At 38.8% G+C, this 20,901-nt stretch overlaps 1 protein-coding gene across 2 annotated transcripts in view; it reads right to left on the reverse strand.

The window, feature by feature from the left end:
• LOC126299400 (tRNA (guanine(6)-N2)-methyltransferase THUMP3-like) overlaps window positions 1-20,901 on the reverse strand; it is a 132,274-nt gene that overhangs the window by 67,280 nt on the left and 44,093 nt on the right. For both annotated transcript variants that reach the window (XM_049991274.1, XM_049991273.1), the window contains exon 3: window positions 795-1,284. In XM_049991274.1, the coding sequence (XP_049847231.1) occupies window positions 795-1,284 (490 nt within the window). The remainder of the gene's footprint in view (window positions 1-794; window positions 1,285-20,901) is intronic.

A 20,901-nucleotide genomic window follows, 5' to 3' on the forward strand; every position in this document is an offset into this window, starting at 1 on the left:
AACATTAGTGCAAGAAAACACTAAGTTTGTCTGACTGGGAAGCACTCAAATATGAACCACTCTCTTGGTGCACATACATGCCGGAATTTGGTCATGGAAGGCACAACGTGGTCAAACACAACAGCAATGCCTTAGGAAAATAGTCTCAAACTCATGCAAGCCAAACATCAACTGCAGGGAATACAAGAGTCCAAATCATAGTGCACAAAATAGCCAAGTATCACAAAATTGCCATAAATAAGTCCACCAGAGAGCAGGTAGCTCACATTAGCGAGCTGAGACAAGTTAGGGTGAGATGTTCCATGGCAGTCTTTAAATCTGCTTCTGTTGTTCACTATGTGACCTGTTGCTAGCAGATGTATCACTCCACACTGTGTCTTGAGTTCTTGGCAGATGTATGTGTAATTATATTGACTGATCCAGCAATATGTCAAGTGGGATTACAAGAGATATGAATGTGGCGCATCGCCCTACCATATAGGAAATCATGCGGACATCTTTTACAAAGTCTTCTAACAGACCACTAAACTTTTGTACTCTCATTTACAACAACCAAAGTTTTCTTGTTAACTGCTCAAAAAAAATTATTACAGAAGACTTACAACAAAGGAGAAGGTCTCTTGCACAGTGACAGGAATCTATTATTTGACAAATATTCTGCAGATTCCAAAGCAGCTGTGGAAAGGTAACAGTAGAAACACTGGGGCCACACTATGTATGAGACAACACAGTAATGAAGAAGCAATACTGAAATATCACAAAAAAGACCAAAAACAATATAGCAGAGTACTCACCCTCTTTTATGTTCAGAACAATTTCCAGGTCATAGTATGTCAAGTCTACAACCCAATTAAAAATATCCTGTAGAGTCCCTCCAAAGGCAGTGGCAGCCTCCTGGGATCCAAACGCATGGCTGCCAGTATGGTAGCAAGTGACTCTGAACTTCAGGACTTTCTCAGACAATTTTCTAGAATCCAGCTGATTGTATAGTAAAATATTAGCTGCTTTCTTCTCTCTGCAAATGTTATTATTCAGAGACTGACTTTCTTCTTGTACTTCATGTTCTTTTTCCATATTCTGATCATTATCAATTTCAGAAACACTCTCTTGTAGTGAAGATTTCAGTTTAATTTTTAATTCTTTTTCTACAGCCAAAGAAGAAACATACTGGTCTCTTGTAGGATACAGAATTCCATGAAAATCTGTACTTTTCTTCCACAGCAAAAGTGTCTTGTCCCAGTGGATTGCATAAGCTAGCTTCTCCAATTTCTTGAGATCTTGTTCCTAATTAAATCAATGGCATTAGCAAGCCTAGTATCTTTATCAAGCTTTGTATCAAAACAATGGTATCTAATGGACTGAAATGTAAGTAATCTGATACTAATAATACACACAACTTTTTAAAGGTATCTTGAAACTGCTATTCAGTCTGAAGATTAAAGTCAATGTGTAAGACTGAGCATCTTTCAGCTAATATGGAACCTACTACTCTGAGAAACCTGTTTTTCTTTTCTTTCAGAAACAACAGAAGCAGATACACACTAGCAATTCAATTACACACAAATAGCAACAGATAAATCCATGACAATGACAGTCATGGTGACTAACTTACTATTAAGATAAAACATCCCTTCCATTATTGCATTTTTTGAGAGAAGTTAAACAGCAGCAACGAGAAAGATTTATTGGTATCAACATCTAACTTGCCCTTAGCAAACAGATACTAACAAGAGAAGAGAGATGGCTGTCTGCAAGGAGGGAAAAAGAAGAGGAAAAGTAAAGGGAGTACATCAACACATTAACAGCACACATCTGCCTTAAGACACATAGAAAGGAGAATAATAAAACAGAAAGTATTAATGGAAACAAAAACCCCTTTTCAGCACATCTTTGCTTTAAAATGTGCTTCTGAAACTACTGATGATGAGTATTATGGGTACTGGGGAACACAGAAGTCTACATCTATACTCCGCATGTCACCATATGGAGAATGGCAGAGGGTACCTAAAACAACTGCTAGGCATTTCATTTTCTTTTCCATTCGTAAATGGAGGGAAGGAAAAATGACTGTCTATATCTTTCCATATAAGAAATAATTTCTGTTACCTTGTCTTAACACTTTTTGCATGAGATGTATATCAGTGGCAGTAAGATCGTTCTACTGTTTCTCACAAATGCCAGTTCCCTGAACTTTCTCAATAGAATTTTGAGAAAAGAATGTCTTCTTCCCTCCAGGGATTTCCATTTGAGTTCATTTCCGTAATGCTCGTGTATAGACTGAACATACCAATAACAAATCTAGCAGCATGCCACTGAATTTCTTTGATGTCTTCCTTTAAACAGAGCTGATGAACATCCCAAATATTTTAGAAGTGCTCAAGAATGTTTGTTTGTTTCGTTTTAGGGCACAAAAACAAATAGGATCATACACGTTCATGTCAGAACTGCAGAACACAAAGACAAAGAGAGGAGTTAAAAACGATTACACGTTAATCCCAATCAACAGAAGAGAAGACAGCTAAAAACAGGGATGTGGAGAAAGTTCTATAAAATATGCTATGACGGATAAAAAGTAAAATACATTCAACTGTCCACGCATCATTCTTTAAAATGGCCAATAACTCAGATGGCAAACACAAAGAACATACGTGATTACAAAAAGGGCATTCCATTAGGAAATGACAGACCTTCAAAGGTTGAGTGCAGTTACCACAAATTGGTGGGGGAGCATCACTTAACAAATGGAGATGGCTAAAAAGACAGTGGTCAATACACAGCCTAACTGAAATGATCTCCTCATGGCAAGAGGGCTGAGAGGAGGTCATCCAAGCCACTGGGAGTGTCTTAATAACCCGGAGCTTCTTCCCACAAAGGGAGGACCAGCAGTGATGCCAAAGTGACACCACATGCTGACAGACAGCAATAGAGATCATTGCAGTGAAGGTAAGAACTGGCTGCCTGAAGAACGAGGACTGCAGCCTTTGCAGCAGCATCAGTGGCCTCATTTCGTGTCAGACCGACATGACCAGGAACCCACATAAACATCACAGTGGCTCCATCAAGAATGAGCAAGTGACAGCTTCCAGATGACACAATTGAAAAGACTGTGTTGCAGGATGTACTGTGTGGCCTGATATAGAGCGAAGAGCTCTGCAGTAAATATTAATCAGTGTGCCGGAAGCCAATACCGAAAAATGTCGGTGCTAATGACGAAGGCACACCTGCTCGAGAATGTGTCCCCCAGTACTCTGTACACTGTATTCTCTATTGATGAGCTATACTATCCTAGAATTCTTCCAATAAACCAAAATTGAACATTCACCTTCCCTACAACTTACCTCACATGCCCATAACATTCCGTGTCACTTTGGAACATTATGTATAGATATTTAATTGAAGTGGCTGTGTCAATCAGCACACCACTAATAATGTACACAAACATTATAGCATTTTTCCCTGCTCAACTGTATTAATTTACATCACACCTAATAGAAATTCTCTCCAACTCATCACATATCTTCGCACTGTTACTTGAAGATGAAAGTGTCCCATACACTACAGCACTGTTACCAAACATTCACAGGTTTTCTGCTCACCCTGTCAGATTATTTACATATATAGCAAACAAGAGCGAGCCAATTACACTTCCCTGGGGCACTCCAGACAAAACCTTTATCTCTGATGAACACATCTTCCAGGACAAATTACTGGGTTCAATTAACTTAAATTCTTTGAGTCACTCAGATATCTGAGAACCTACTCTGTATGTTTGGACCTTTGTTAACAGTCTGAAGTGTGGCACTATGACAAACGCTTTCTGTAAATCTTGTATATAGAATCTGCTTGTTGTCCTTCATCCATGGTTTGTACGATACTGTGCCAGAAAAGGACAAGCTGAGTTTCGCATGAGAATGCTATCAAAATCTGTGTTGATTTAGGGATAGAAGCTTTTCTCTCCCGACAAAATTTATTATATTCAAACTGAGAATATGTTCAAGCATTCTGGAGCAAACCAATGTTAAGGATATTCATCTCTAATTTTGCAGATCTATTCTTTGAAACCTTGTTATATACAGGACTCACTTGCAGTTTTTCCTAGTTGCGTAACACTTCCCACTTGGTGAGACATTCAGGATAAAGTAAGCCAAGTCTGGTCCAATGTTGAGGATTACTCTTGCTAAAACCAAACTTGGACTCCATCTGGAATGGCAACTTATTTCTTTCCAAATTTTTCAGCTGCTTTTCAACACCAGGGATGCCTATTTCTATATCCTCCATAAGGAAATTTGTATGATGCTCCTTTCTTAATGATTTTTTTCTACCCAAAATTTAGAACTTTGACTGGTCAATCTGATTAGCAAATTTACATAGTGTGGTATGTTTGCTGTGTATAAATTAACCACAGAAAGGGATGTAGAGTTGAGCATCATGTTGCTGGCAAGTTGCAGCGAGGCAGCAAAATAGGTATGAGATAAGGGTCGAGTGGCTGGTTATACCCACTTCTTGAAATTCCCATGACGTTTAGCACAGTCTGCTTCTTAGTGACATGCAAACACGATCAATGTTAGGCTGCGTCAATATCTTAAGGCTCAAATATTCACCAAAAACACTAAATTTGCTTCCAGACAAACTACAAATCTGAGTGCAACACTGAATTCACAACGAAGAGACAATTTCAATAAAATTATTACCACATTTGAACAACCAATATGAATGAAATTATTAGCGTTTGTGTACAAAAGCAGCAACAAAAGTTATGGACATACTACACTGCATATGATACACCATACGGTAGGTACTGAAGTCTGCTACAAAATGAGCATATTGAACACAATAGTAAACAAACCAACTATCTGTTATAAATAAATTACTACTTAGTGGTTTACTACGTGCTGAAATGAGGAGTTTTCCACAGTTACATCTCATCTATACTTAGCAAACCACTGAAGTGCATGGCAGACGGTTCATCCCATTGTATCAGTTATTAGTCTTTCGTACCGTTTCAATCACATATGGAATGTATGAAGAATGACTGTCTGAAAGTATCTGTATCTGCTGTAATTATTCTCATCTTGTCCTTGCAATCCCCATGAGAGTGATACGTATTGGTTTGTAGTATATTTCTACAGTCATCATTTAAAGCCAGTTCTTGAAACTCTGTGATTATATTTTCTCAGGGTTTTTACCTATCTTCAAGAGTCTACCAGTTTAGTTCTTTCACCATCTTAGTGACACTCTCCTGCAGGTCAAACAAATCTGTGACCATTCACACTGTCCTCCTCTGTATGCGTTCAATATCCCCCGGTAACTCTATTTGGTACGGGTCCCAAACACTTGAGAAGGATTCTAGGATGGGTCACACAAGGGCTTTTTACGCAAGCTCCTTTGTAAACTGATGGCATTTCCTTAGTACTGCAGCAATAAATCAATGTATGCCATCTGCTTTACTTATGACTGCGTATATGTCATCCTTCCATTTAATATCCCAACAAAATGTTATTCCCATGTAGTTGTATGAGTTGACTGATTCCAACTGTGGCTCCTTGATGTTACAGTCATATGACACTATGTTTTTTCATTTTTGAACATTTAAAGACACCTGCCAATCTTTGCACCACTCTGAAATCCTATCAATATCTGTCTTAAAATTAATGCAGCATTTTTCAGGCAGTACTTCATTACAGATAATTGCACCACCTGCAAGAAGTCTGAGTTAGTATTAATATTATAGTACAGTCATTAGTATACAACATGAGCAGTGAGGGCCCCAACACACTTCCCTGGGCACACCTGAAGTTACTTCTACATCTGTCAATGATTCTCCTTCTGGGGTTCTCTCTACCAAAATCTCCTTGATCAAACCACAAATTTTGCTTGATACCCAATACGACCATACTTTTGATAATAAACATAGCTGTGGTACTGAATGAAATGCTTATCAGAAATCAAGAAACACAGATTCATCCTAACTGCCTTGATCCATGGCTTGCAGGATGTTGTGTGAGAAAAGTGCAAGTTCGGTTTCAAATGATCCATATTTTCAGAATCTTTGCTGGTTAATGTGGAGGAGTTAATTCTGTTCCTATTAATTTTGAACTCAGAATAGGCTGTAATATTGTACAAGAAATGGATGTCAAGGATATTGGATAGTATTTTTGTGTATCGGTTCTGCTATCCTTTTTGTAGACGTCTGTGCTCCACACTTTCTACCAATCACTGGACACAGTTTTTTGTTCGAGGGATCTATGACATCAGGTTACCTTCCATTCAGAAAGTGGGTGCACTCACCGACTGTTATGTGGGCTTATAAATTACAAAGTGGAGCAATCAGTCATCTTTTTTTCAGATTTTATCATGCAAATCCAGATTTTGGCTGGTAGCTAGCCATTCTCAATGCACTATTTTCTATTCTCAATGCATATAAGTCCCTGTTGTTCAGGCATCAGTCACAGTTCTTTGAATACTATTCAAAGAACTGTGACTGACGCCCAAACAACAGGGACTTACATGCATTGAGAAGAACTGTGACTGACACCCGAACAACAGGGACTTACATGCCTTGAGAACAGAAAATAGTGCATTGAGAATGGCTAGCTATTAGCCGAAATCTGGATTTGCGTGATAAAATCCAAAACAATGGACGACTGATTGCTGCAATCTATAATTTATAAGGATCTATGACAGATTATAGCTAGAAGAGGGAATAACTCAACCACAAATTCAGTATAGAATCTGATAGCAATTCCATCAGGCCCTAGAGCTTTCTTTAATGTTAATGATTTCAGCTGTTTCTCAACACCAATGACACTAATACTTATTTCGCTAACTTTTCAGTGGTATGGGGATTAAATTGGAGCAATTCTCCTGCGTTTTCCTTTGTAAAGAAACATTTGAAAACAGAGTTAAGCATTTCAGCTTTTGCTTAACTACCCTCAATTTCAGTTCCTGTCTGATTCACTAGGGAACGGACACAAACTTTAGTGCCACTAACAGCCTTTATATACGACCAGAATTTCTTAGGGTTTTACGAAAGATCATCTGACAATATTCTGCTATGGTAGTCACTAAACACTTCATACATTGCTCTCTTGACAGCCAAATGTGTTTTATTCAGCAATCTATAGCCCTATGTTTCGTTTTACACCTATTATGCAGTAGACTCCATTTCTTTAGAAATTTCTTTACAATGACAGTATACCATGAAGGGTCCCTCCCATTATGAACTGTTCAACTGGGTTCAATCTATGCAGTACTTGGACAACTATTCTTTTAAAAGTGAGCCATAGTTACTCTAGATGCTCCTGCCTGTGGTGAAATTTTCAATTTCCTCATAGAGATATGACACTACTGATCTTTTATCTACTTTACTGAACACATTTACAGGGTGTTTCAAAAATGACCGGTATATTTGAAACGGGAATACAAACTAAACGAGCAGCAATAGAAATACACCGTTTGTTGCAATATGCTTGGGACAACAGTACATTTTCAGGCAGACAAACTTTCGAAATTACAGTAGTTACAATTGTCAACAACAGATGGCGCTGCGGTCTGGGAAACTCTATAGTACGATATTTTCCACATATCCACCATGCGTAGCAATAATATGGCGTAGTCTCTGAATGAAATTACCCGAAACCTTTGACAACGTGTCTGGCGGAATGGCTTCACATGCAGACGAGATGTACTGCTTCAGCTGTTCAATTGTTTCTGGATTCTGCCGGTACACCTGGTCTTTCAAGTGTCCCCACAGAAAGAAGTCACAGGGGTTCATGTCTGGCGAATAGGGAGGCCAATCCACGCCGCCTCCTGTATGTTTCGGATAGCCCAAAGCAATCACACGATCATCGAAATATTCATTCAGGAAATTAAAGACGTCGGCCGTGCGATGTGGCCGGGCACCATCTTGCATAAACCACGTCGTGTTCACAGTGTCGTCTAAGGCAGTTTGTACCGCCACAAATTCACGAAGAATGTCCAGATAGCGTGATGCAGTAATCGTTTCGGATCTGAAAAATGGGCAAATGATTCCTTTGGAAGAAATGGCGGTACAAACCAGTACTTTTTGAGGATGCAGGGATGATGGGACTGCAACATGGGGCTTTTCGGTTCCCCATAGGCGCCAGTTCTGTTTATTGACGAAGCCGTCCACGTAAAAATAAGCTTCGTCAGTAAACCAAATGCTGCCCGCATGCATATCGCCGTCATCAATCCTGTGCACTATATCGTTAACGAATGTCTCTCGTGCAGCAATGGTAGCGGCGCTGAGGGGTTGCCGCGTTTGAATTTTGTATGGATAGAGGTGTAAACTCTGGCGCATGAGACGATACATGGACGTTGGCGTCATTTGGACCGCAGCTGCAACATGGCGAACGGAAACCCGAGGGCGCTGTTGGATCACCTGCTGCACTAGCTGCGGGTTGCCCTCTGTGGTTGCCGTACGTGGTCGCCCTACCTTTCCAGCACGTTCCCAGTCCGTTGAAATTTTTCAAACAGATCCTTTATTGTATCGCTTTTCGGTCCTTTGGTTACATTAAACCTTCGTTGAAAACTTCGTCTTGTTGCAACAACACTGTGTTCTAGGCAGTGGAATTCCAACCCCAGAAAAATCCTCTGTTCTAAGGAATAAACCATGTTGTCCACAGCACACTTGCACGTTGTGAACAGCACACGCTTACAGCAGAAAGACGACGTACAGAATGGCGCACCCACAGACGGCGTTGTCTTCTATATCTTTCACGTCACTTGCAGCGCCATCTGTTGTTGAAAATTGTAACTACTGTAATTTCGAAAGTTTGTCCGCCTGAAAATGTACTGTTGTCCCAAGCATATCGCAACAAACAGTGTATTTCTATCGCTGCTCGTTTAGTTTTTATTGCCGTTCCAAATATACCGGTCATTTTTGAAACACCCTGTATATCTTTCTGCTTGCTTTAGTTGCCCTTTGTACTTTGATAATCATTCCTGCCACAACTGTATAATGGTCACTGATGCCAATGTCGATGTGGACACCCTCAAAGAGGTTAGATCTATTAGTTGCCATATTTCCATCATAAGTAGGGTTCCGAACTATCTATTCTAGGTAGTTTCCAGAGAAGGCATTTCGTAATGTTTCACAATATATCTTATCACATCCACCACTAACAAAACTGTAATTTTTCCAATTAATTGTTGGATGATTTAAGTCTCCACCTATGATAACAGAATCATAGGGAAACTTATGTACATGCGAACTGAGGTTTTTTAAACTTGCGTACATGCGAACTGAGGTTTTTTCTAAAGTTTTCAGTTACTTCAAAAGGTGAGTCTAACGAGTGATAGAAGCATCCAGACACCATTTCATGAGCACCACTGATACTAAGTGTTGCTCAAACAATCTCACATGCAGCTTCAATTTCTTCTTCTTCTTCTGTTTCACCCTCTTTGGGGTACACTGGATCAATCATTTCTTTGTGTGTTGTTCTTTTCTTAGGGCCCAGTATTTCTTCACTCTTTCTGACCTCCTCTCCTCCTCTTCTCTTCTTCCGAGATGAAGGATTTGGACTTTAGTGTAGACTTGTCGTTTCAATTTCGTTTGTGGTGGATTTGAGTTTTTTTTTTTTTTTTTTGTTTACTGTGAAAAATACACTGCCTCCAGTTCCCATTAGCCTATCCTTTCCATAGACACTTAAATTTTCCCCAAAAATCTCAATGCTATAAATTTCAGGTTTCAACCAGCTTTCTGTACCTAGTAGTATGCGAGCTTCACCACTTTTCAGCAGCACTTCAAACTCTGGCACTTTGTTGGAAATGTTTCGGCAGTACACCGCTATGATTTTAATACTATCATATGTGGGAGGCATTCCTTTTGATCTGAATACTGATACTTCTCGGTTTCCTACAGTTGTCATTATCAGGACTGGATGGAGAGTCACCAAATCTAAACACACCTTGCGTACACCCCACACGCAGTCAGCTACCTGGATAGCAGCCTCTGATGTTTGGTGCACACCTGACATATTTAGTGGGACCCTACAGTTCTCAACCCTATGGTGCAAGTCCAGGAAGTCACATCCTTGCTTGCCACAGAACCTTGTTAAGTCTCTGATTCAGTCCTTCCACCTGGCTCAGAACCAAGGAGCTGCAATTAGTTCTGGGGACAATGCTGAAAATTGTGGGCTTCACTGAAACTCCATGTGCAAGGCTGGCCTTCTCAACCTTCTCTGCCAGTCACTGGAATGATCCAGGTATGACCTCGGTGTCCACATCATAGGCATCATTTGTTCAAACGTGTGCCACAATCTGCAGTTTACTGCATCTTGCTCCGTCAATGGCTGTCAGAGAAGCATCTTCAACATGTTGAATGAGGCCCCCAGGTGTACACACTGAGTGCACCTTTTGTCCTTTCCTGTCTCTTGATGCCATTTCCCTAAGATGTACCATCATTTGCCGTATGTTTAAACCGCTGACAATGAACTCCTATCCTCTTGCGTCTGTCCCCTCTTGACACCGGATGAAACAGGTTTCCCCAAAACTGGTGAAGTGGGTACCACCAGCTCAATTTCAGTTTTAATGAAAGACAACACATCTGACTTATTGGTTAGGGGGATCGGTATAACACCCTGAGTTGTCCCTTGTCCCAATTTACCCTCTAGAGGATGCCTAGCTCTACCACTGAAGCACCACTTACTGTCAAATGGACAGGTAATGACAGATGCTGCACTATCCACAGAGGGGACAGGATTCACAGGCCCGAGGATAGTGCTAGATGTACCTTAGCACCATAGGTACATGATTCTCAGGAGCTCTTCTAACACACCGATTCACAGCAACTGTTAATCTTTTGCAGTAGTCATGGCGATTTCCAGCTGCTTACGAATGTCAATGAATTCATTCTGTGTTAGAGAACAGCAGTCACAACAGGGCTGCATTTTGGCTGGTGCAATGTATTACAGGACCGAGAACAAATAACTTTAAACTTGGCCTGCTGATAATCTTTTAAACTGTTGAGCTAAAGAAATTACTAATTCCCTTAAGAACTAAAACAAATACACAAAATGAGACTGCTATTAAGGCAACTGAAAAACCTGTAGAAACAAGATTTCTATTAAACATAAAAGCCTGTGGCAAAAATTACTAGATCCCTAAATCTTTTGGAGTTTTATTATATGAGGGTCATTTAGAAAGGAAAGAACGTTTTGGCTTTACATGTGACCACGTCCCCCACCACCACCGTCAACCGACCACTTCAGTTTGGCGGCAGCTGCAATCCAATACGGTTGCTTACTGCTTGCGACTTTAAAATGTTTGATTGACAATCCCGTCAAGTGTGAAGTGTCGTATTACCTGCTTTTTAAATGCACAGGTAATCAAACCCATCCAAATGTATACACACATTGCTGATGTTTACAGTAATGTGATAAATGAAGCGTCAGTTCATAAGTGGTGTATTACATTTAATGGGGGACAGAAGAACGTTCACAACGATGATTAAGGCTGGCCCTCTGGTAACTGATGTACTCTCCGCAAGGATTGAAACAAAAATTCAAGAAGACAGGCATTTCACAATTAGCCGACTGCACTCACTGTTTCCAAACATTTCAAGAATTGTGTTGTACGAGATTGGTAGTGCACATCTGGGCTATGAAAAACATGTGTGCCAGGTGGGTTCCTCGAATTTTGTCAGACAAGCACAAAACCAAACAAATGGCAGCTGTTTTTACATTTCTCAGTCCCTACGAAAAGGATGGTGGTGAATTTTTTAATCACATTGTGACTGGTGATGAGACTTTGATATTACATTTCACACCGGAAACAAAGCGTCGATCAATGGAATGGCATCATTTGCAACCCCAAAACAAATTTTGAGCCATCAGAAATATTATGGCTAAGGGGATTTTAAGGGTGTTCTGCTCATCGACTACATGCCTAAAGGTGAGACCATAAATGCAACAGCCTACTGTCACACGCGTCAATGGCTTTGTCGCACCATTAAAAACAAGCTGAGCAGAACACCTACCTGTGGAGTCATTGTACAGGAGTCATGGATACAGGATATGGTCTGTGATGTAGATGTTTCAAAAATTTCCTTTTAGAAGACTCTTCTCAACTACGTGCAGTTTTTGGACAGGTATTCTCATGCAATAAAGAAGTTTCGTGTTAATCACTCATCACTTCTTACCACGACGAGCCCAATGAATTTTATGTAACAATTCAAAGTATACATAGACACTGATGATGTCTCATCAAGACAATACTTCATTGAAAAATGGTCCTTTTCTGTCCAAGAAAGTGGTTGCCCTGATATGTTGGGTAAAGATGAAGTCTTGAATATTTCCTTTGACGATAAATAATATTTGAATGGCTTGACTGTTGATTGTTACTTACTCTTATGTGTATGGCAACATAATTCCAAGTGACTGCCCAAGTACTGCTACACAGCCACAACAATCCTAATTAAAATTAAAACTCTCTCATCCACATTTACACCAACCAAAAAATTATTCGGAAACTCGTAACTTTGCATTATTCCTTATGCTAAGTTTACTGGCTTATCTGTCTCAACAACTGTATTTACCATTTTAAGGAGTATTTTTGCTGTTTCTTTAAATCAAAATGTCTACTTTGCACAAATACCTGCGCCAGGAAATGTCTTCAATAGTCCATATGATGCTGTAAATCAACCTACAGTATCTCCAATAAGCCAGTTAATAAGCTTGTCAGGGTATTAAGATTATTACAACATACGAGAGAAACTCCTGTACAGTACAAAAAGAGAGTGAAACAAGGAAATTAAACAGGACTCCTTAAACTGTAATCTTAGCTGCCTTAAATGTCCTATAAATAGGAAAGAATGAACATCAGCACCAGCACTGATGAGGCCCACTTTTTCAATTCTTACTAAAACAATGAAAGACAAACTTTTCTGTATAAACTGTGTTATTGTTGCTAAAAATATTCTCCTTTAAAATTTACAGATTTTTGCATCTCTTCAAACAAATTCTGTGAACTTGTTTACTATTCTGATATTGGTACCACAAAAAAACATGGATTACAAAGGATTCAACAGCTTCTTGGGATGATTAAAACCTCTTCACTCATTTTTTGTTTGACAGGGAACAAAAAGAAGTCATTATGCAATTAATCAGATTAATATGGGGAAACTGACATTAATTATGTGTTTTCATTCATCAAGTAATAATTTTTTTTACAGCTGGCATTGTCATAATGAAGAACAATGCAACATTTTCAGGTTTTTCCAGATTTCATTAATGACTGTTGGCAAACAAATTTTTGTATACCATTCAACCTGAACTGTTCTTCAATTCTCTAAAGCAATGGTTACAATATGTTTACTGTTATCAAAGACACAAGAAATCAGTTTCTTGGAAGTGCTTCACAAGCAAACCACTGTGTTGATTTCAGAACACTCAAAAAGATGAATGTTGCAGTTTCTGGAAAGTCTGACTGTAGCGAAGATTTGTCTCATATTACAATGTACTACAAAGATTTTGCATTCCCTAGTCAAATTTTTTGACCATTTCTTTACACCAAACAGCACGAGCCTCTTTCTGAGGCTTGAACAAATTGTACTGAATCCATCACAAACAGATCATTTTCACAGAGAAATATTCATACAAAAGCTAATGTACAGCTATCTGCAATATGACTCAAGATAAACATCTCATCTTTATCAGAAACAAATATCATTTCCAATCATCGGAAGGGCAACCACAGAATTGTTACTATCCTGTGCAATGTTGGAATTTTGACTTTCTCACCGCAAGACAGAGCCAGCCATGCTTCAGTACTCTTACTCCTTACTTTTAATTGATGATATGTCCCTCTTAGTGTACTACAAAAATATTGGTGACACTGAAACTGACGTTTTGCTGTTAAGTGCAGTTTTCATTTGCTGGTGATTCCACATGTCTACAGTAATATAAACTTATGTACCTCTGTATCTTCAGACCTTGTATCACAATGACTTTTCAATTTGGACACCCATAACAAAACAAATTGAATTTTTGGAAACTTTCTCATGTCCCAGCATTCCTATTGCGTCTTTGAATGGTACTAAAAATTTCACGAGTTCTTTTGCAGTGTTTTTGTCATAACCAGTAAGTTTTTCAGAAACACATTTCTTGCTTCAAGCTTGCCTGCATCAAATTCCTTTGCCAGTTTTCTTCATGAAACAGACACTGTCTTTAGCAACATAAGTCATGGAACAAACCACTCCCTGCCCATTTATTAAATAATTGTCATCCAACATGTGCTTCAGCACTGCGTTCAAAACATGTGTAATGCATGCATAATGCTAAAAGGATTGCACGGTCTTGCATATATTAGTACCTTGGTCAGTGGCAAATGAAATCTTATTAAAAGGCTGTGGATTTACTCCTAACAATTTGACAATGTTTCCTCGGATGTAGTTCTTAATAAATTACTCAGATTATTTTTCCTTCTCACAAAATTGAGTTGTTGCCAACAGCATATTTCACAGTACCTAACCTTGACAAGCAAAGTTAGCAGTACTACATATGTAATACATTTTCTGATATCTATCAGTCCATCTATCCGCTGTATATACAAACGCATTCATGCCTATTATCTCGATAACGCTGGGCATTGTACCAGCTGGTATTTCATCAACTTGTCTTTCACTGTTTTGTGCTACAATCATATAGCATGAGGCAAAATGTTATAAACATCTACGTGTCCCATTTCTGAACTGACACTTACAAGCTACTGACAAAGTGCGAAATCCTACACCTAATGCTGATGTAAATGGACAAAGGTCTCCGACACACATTCCTATGCACCTTTTTAATTACTGCAACTTTCACTGAAACTGCTAATGCTTCAGAACTTACAACACTTTGCCACATTCTGCAGACATGTCCCTTCAGATCTGTGGTAGCAGATTTGTGAGATAGGAGAGCAGAGCGCTTGTCACAGTACATGTACCCAACATCCGTATCAGTCACTAATAAAAATCTCTCCCAAACATTGTTACGAGCACTGTATTTCCCATTCAGGATATATTTTTTAAAATCAAATTTCACTTTTGCACCCTCCATCTCATGTTGATGTGCCAGCAGGTGACTAAGAGGCACAAGGATAACTACAGTAGACAGCCGGGTAATTCGAGTGTGTGATGTGCTGTGGAAGTCAAGTGTGGCTGTCCCCTCAGACCACAGTGGCTGTACTGACACCAGACAGACTTAAGTGAAACTAAATGCATCAAGCAACATGAGTGAACATAAACGTCAGATGCAGATGTCTAATATGTACAAAACAGTTGTGTATTTCAATTCAAACAACAGATTACTTTGATTTTATCTGTACTCTTTATGTATTTGAAAACCGTCCTCTTGGGGCTGAAACCAATAACGCTCATCAAAATTATATTTTGTTGATGACTTGAATAAATAATCATCTTAGCTCATTGCCAGTTGCTGAGTGAATATCTCTAGGACAATATGTCTACACACACACACACACACACACACACACACACACACACACACACACACACACACACACACAGCAACTCCTCATATTATTGAAAGGTGAAAGACTAAATTAAAGGCAGACTGGAAATTTCCATGGGCCGACCAGGATTCTATCCCACAACCTCTTTATCATTAAACCACCAGGCCCAACATATGTCTGCCCTGACAAAGTTATATACAATAAACAATTTTATAAAATGGATTTATAACTACTGGAGAGTAGTTTTTTAGAGACAAATAGTAAAAAAATGTGTGTAAGTCACATATTTATGACAGATACTGAATAGGGCAAAAAAAGGTGAATGCCTTTAATTGCCTTAAAGTACTTAGTGGTGAAACCTTTTCATAAGCAATGTACAATAGAAAGAAGGAACAATGATTTGGTCTTAGTGCTGCCTAAATGATGAGTTTACTGGCGAAAGCACGGGGAAGGAAATCAGCAGCGCCCCTTTCAAAGAACCATCCTGACATTCATCTTAAACAATTTATGGAAATTTAAAAAAAAATAAAATAAAATCTGCAATCAGACCCAGAGGACAACACTACCAATTGGCCGCTGAATCACCCTATGCCACATGGTATCATTCAGATGTTGTATGGAGAGTATAACATACTCATTGGATATGTTACTAATACTTCATTCATGCATTTCTGTGAACATCACTATTTTTGTTATTTATATTTTGATGTACCATGAGAATAAGTTATATAATTACTTATGTTGTATGTGACATCAACATCTAGGGGTTGACATTTATTAATAATCTTGATTGAAGTATAAATCGTGCATGGTTTCTTTTATCATTACCGAAGTACAGGGTGATTATAATAAAAGCTAAACTTTCAAACCACTGTAGAAATAACACCACTGGTCAGAATGGAGTCAAAGTGCAATGGAATATTATAGGAGAAAGGGGGAAAACATTTGGAAGAAGGAAAATAAATAGTTACAAAATTTAGCAATAGACGGCACTGTAAGCATCATAATTTAATAGTGGTCGACTACCAATAACAAATGAATCATACAACAATGCGTTTGATGCTAAACGAACTGTATTACTCAGTGTGCATGGGTGTACAGGTGTGAAACTGTTAGTCACGTAAGCCCATCCACCACGACTAGGTTATATCACACTGGATGGGAAAAATCAGTTTTTAATTGTCCTGAGGCCAAAACCACATAAAAAGCATCATTCACATTGATTTTTAATTGCCCTGAAGCCAAAAACTGCATAAAAAGTATCAATCAAAATCATATTGTATTATTAATTTCCATGTAACTGGCACAAAACATGTTCAATATGCTGTCCACCGTTTTCAGTTGAAATTGAGAAACAGCATGTTCCACAAGTGTTTGAGGGGTCACGTTCAGAATGTGATGCACAAAATGGGCCTTCAATGCAGCTAAGTTTGCAATCAGAAGACTGAACACAACATCTTTCAGATAGCCCCACAGCCAAAAGTCACACGGATGAAGATCAGGTGATCAGAACGGCCAGGCTGTAGAGAATTGGCACCTGATAATTATAGCATTTCCAAAATGGTGATTCAGCAGCTGCTTAACTGGATTTGCAATGTGCAGAGATGCGCCATCTTGCATAAAAATGATCCCATCCACACATCCACCCTGTTGCACAGCTGGAATGACATTGTTGCGCAAAGGGCACTCATAGCGTTTACCAGTGACGGTACAGATAACAGGACCAGAAGCACCTGATTCTTTGAAAAAATATGGCCCTATGATAAATGATACCATAAACCTGAACCACACACACAGTGACCTTTTTTGGGATGAAGTGGTACTGGCTGATTTGCGTGTGGATTTTCCATTGCCCATATTCAACAATTCTGTCTACTGACATATCCTGTCAGATGGAACTGGGCTTCATCTGTCCACAAAATTGGATTTTACGCACCGTGCTCATGAGTATGTCCAATGTTCGAGCAATTCTCTGTGCACTGCACATTTGCACACTACCACTCATCTCCTACTGCATTGCTGTGGCCACTGCTTGCACTGACGTCGAATCAATTTGTTTCCTCCCTCTACCAGCTTGCACACCAAAAGAACTCGTCTTTTCGAATTTCTGGATCATTTTCTCCAGGCCCATGGTAGTCATCGGAACAATGCCTTTTTTCAAACCCTTCAGTGTCTGGAACTTCTGCAAAGCGACATGTGCACAGTCATCATTCTTGTAATACAGCTTTACAAGCAAAGCATGGTCCTGCATTGAGACAGTCATGACAAATTTCACAGACACGAAAGGAGTAAAAGCCATATAATCGGTGTGTTTATACCAACTTCAGTGGGTCGTGCACATGACAGGTGTTTTCATTTACGTATTCTGACACATACAGCGCCACCTACTGTTCAATTTTCACACTATTTTTTTCTTCTACCATACGCTTTCCCCCTTCTCCAATAATATTCCATTGCAATTTGACGTCATTCTGACCAGTGGTGTTATTTCTACTATGTTTTGAAAGTTTAACTTTAATTATATTCACCCTGTGCAATGCTGACTTTTAATTTTGACACTTACTTATTCTTATGTTCACTTATCACAAGACTGTTCACAAACACTGTATAACACCTCACATCATTAACAGTTTTTACATGAAAGAGAAGAATTTACATGCACACTTTCTCATAAAAATAAAACAATGATGATATCCACAGTACATAAGCAGTCTGACTAAGAGCTCACAAGAAGTGTCTACATTGAAGCAAGGAACTGAATGGTTGTGTTTAGGTGCGAATTTCAGGTATATATAATACACTGTTCCTTCCAGAAGCATATAGAAGCTTCTGTAAGTCAAATTGGTAGTTACCATTTCTGATTTTAAGACTAGAGAAACATTTTAATGAAAATATATTTTTTTGTATGCAAAATTTTCAGTTATATAAGATAAACAAAAGGTATTTAACTGTTATGAAAATAAATTCAATAATTTTCAAATATGCCTGTGTAGAGGACAGGGTATATTTAGCTTTTACAAAATATAGAATTATTTATGAAAAAGTTAAGTTGGTTTTTGAACATAATGACAGTTTTCCATTTGCTGAACAACAAATTTACATGTGAGGATTTGTTATGACTGGTATCAAGAAAAAATTATGTTTTGCATCAATACAAACTCTGTTTTGAATCTAGGTCATTATAAAAAGAAATTTGCAGGATAATTAATTTTCATAGCACAACATTATCTCACAGAAACATGTAAAGATATTATTTCGTCATGGACAAATTTGGAAGGGAATAAAACTTCTTAAATGTACCAATGTATTGCATAATTATGTAAGAAACATGAATCTCATACTTTGTAGCTGAAAATTGGAATAAGCATTACCAAAAAAGGATGTGGGGTCGCAAACTTCAGTTAACCCGAGAAGTTGCTGTAAATCTTGGTTTGTTGTGAGGGGCATTGGGTCAGCACACTGTTCTCCAGACCACTGTCACTTAATAGACCTTAGAGAAACCACACCATCCAATCAAAAGTATCTGGACACCCCCATGTAAGACAGAATTGATCATTACATGTCAGGACAGTCAGACTTGCCCATACAAAAGGAGGTGGGGAGTACTGTGTTATCAGTAGAGAAGCATTAACAGCAGAATGAGTTGGTCAGGAGAATGTGGACTAGTAATTGGATGTCACCTGTGTAACAAATCCATAGCAGACATTTCAATGTTGGTGATGTGACTGTGAAGTGGAAATGCAAAGGAACAGCCACAGTTAAACCAAGACCAGGCGGACCTCATTTGTTAATGGACAGGGACTGTCAAGCATTCCAGAGAGGAAGTAGTGTTAAGTTAAGGGGGTGTTTTTTGTGGTTATAATGTGGTCCCCTTATTGAACTTAAGAAAATGCAAACCACAGAAGGACAAGCACACATTTCACAACATTCAGTACTGTGTACAGCAGAGGAACAGTTCAAAGATGATGACTGTATCAACATGACAATGCACACTGTCATAAAACAGTATCTGTGAGGCAATGATCCGTGGACAATAACATTCAAGAAATTGACTGGCTTGTCCAGGACCTTGACCTGAACCCAATGGAATACCTTTGGAATGAGTTGGAACTTCGAGTCTGCTTCAGATCACAGCATTCATCATCACTACCTCTTCCGGCTTTGGCTCTTGAGGAAGAATGGGCTACCATTCCTCCACAGACATTCAGACACCTCACTGAAAGTGTCTCCAGCAAAGTTTCAAACTATCATAAGGATATCCAGATAATTTTGATCAGATAGTGTATTTTACATTAAGTAACTCCTCAATTAGCATCACGTGTCTGAGTGTACCCCAGGCCAACCTCTCAGCAAGAAAAATCCCCCACAGTATGGAAACTGAACCCAGGCCCCTCAAGGGACAGACGAGCTGACCACTCAGTTGTGGAGGTTGACATTTAGGGAAATAAGAGAAAACCTGAATCTGGATGGCTGGATGGCCATTTGAACCATACCCTCCTACATTCAAGTCCAATGGCTTACCACGGCATCACCTTGCTTTGTGTGTGTAATATAGTGGCTGCTTTTTAAATCACCACAACTTATTACTGGCCTCATATTTGATCTTCAGGACTAGTTCCTCAGTTATTAAGGCAATTTACTTACTTTTTAATGAAAATAATAGATTTTTTTGGACAGAAAACATATCTGGCTATGTTTTGTAAATTAGCAAACTCTTCAGAGTGTCTATAAAACTGCTAACTGATAAGTTAATGACAGAATAATGGAATTAAGAAATATTAATTTTTTAAAATCTTATTTATGGATTAGGCACCAATTATCAGATAGCAGAAAATTAACTTAAAGCTGATAAGGGCATCCTTCGGATTCAATTTTTCAAGAATATGTCTCCTAATAGACATCAATGACTTACAACACACCAGATTATTACAAAGTTCTTTGCTTAAAACACAAGCACAACTGTTACATATCCATGTCATGGACTGGTGATGGGGGTGATAGAGGTTGTCAATAATAGCAGAAATGATTACATTCAGCTTCTTATACATAATCTGTTAGGGTTACCTCTCTACACACAACTGTGTCAAAGTGTAGGGGTCAGATTTCTGAGATTCAGGGGTAATGGAAAGGGATCATGGAAAGCATGTGTTCAAAGTGACCTGTAAAAGCTGAACACAGTTGTCTTTATGATTAAAGTCTTCCCAAAGCAGCACCTGTGACAATTTCTTTAATTTGTTTACCATCATTCTTTGAGTCATCTCAGGCAGCTCACACAAGTTAGTCAAAAAATGTATCCTCAGGACTATATGCAGTGTTAATTCATGAAATCCATGTATTCCAACATTTAACAAGCTACGGATTCTTGCAGTGATGTTATAAGACATTTTCTCTCTCTCTTACCACATTTGTTGCTGGCAACATGCATTT

Source organism: Schistocerca gregaria, chromosome X (assembly GCF_023897955.1).
Source record: "Schistocerca gregaria isolate iqSchGreg1 chromosome X, iqSchGreg1.2, whole genome shotgun sequence".
NCBI classification, from domain to species: Eukaryota; Metazoa; Arthropoda; class Insecta; order Orthoptera; family Acrididae; genus Schistocerca; species Schistocerca gregaria.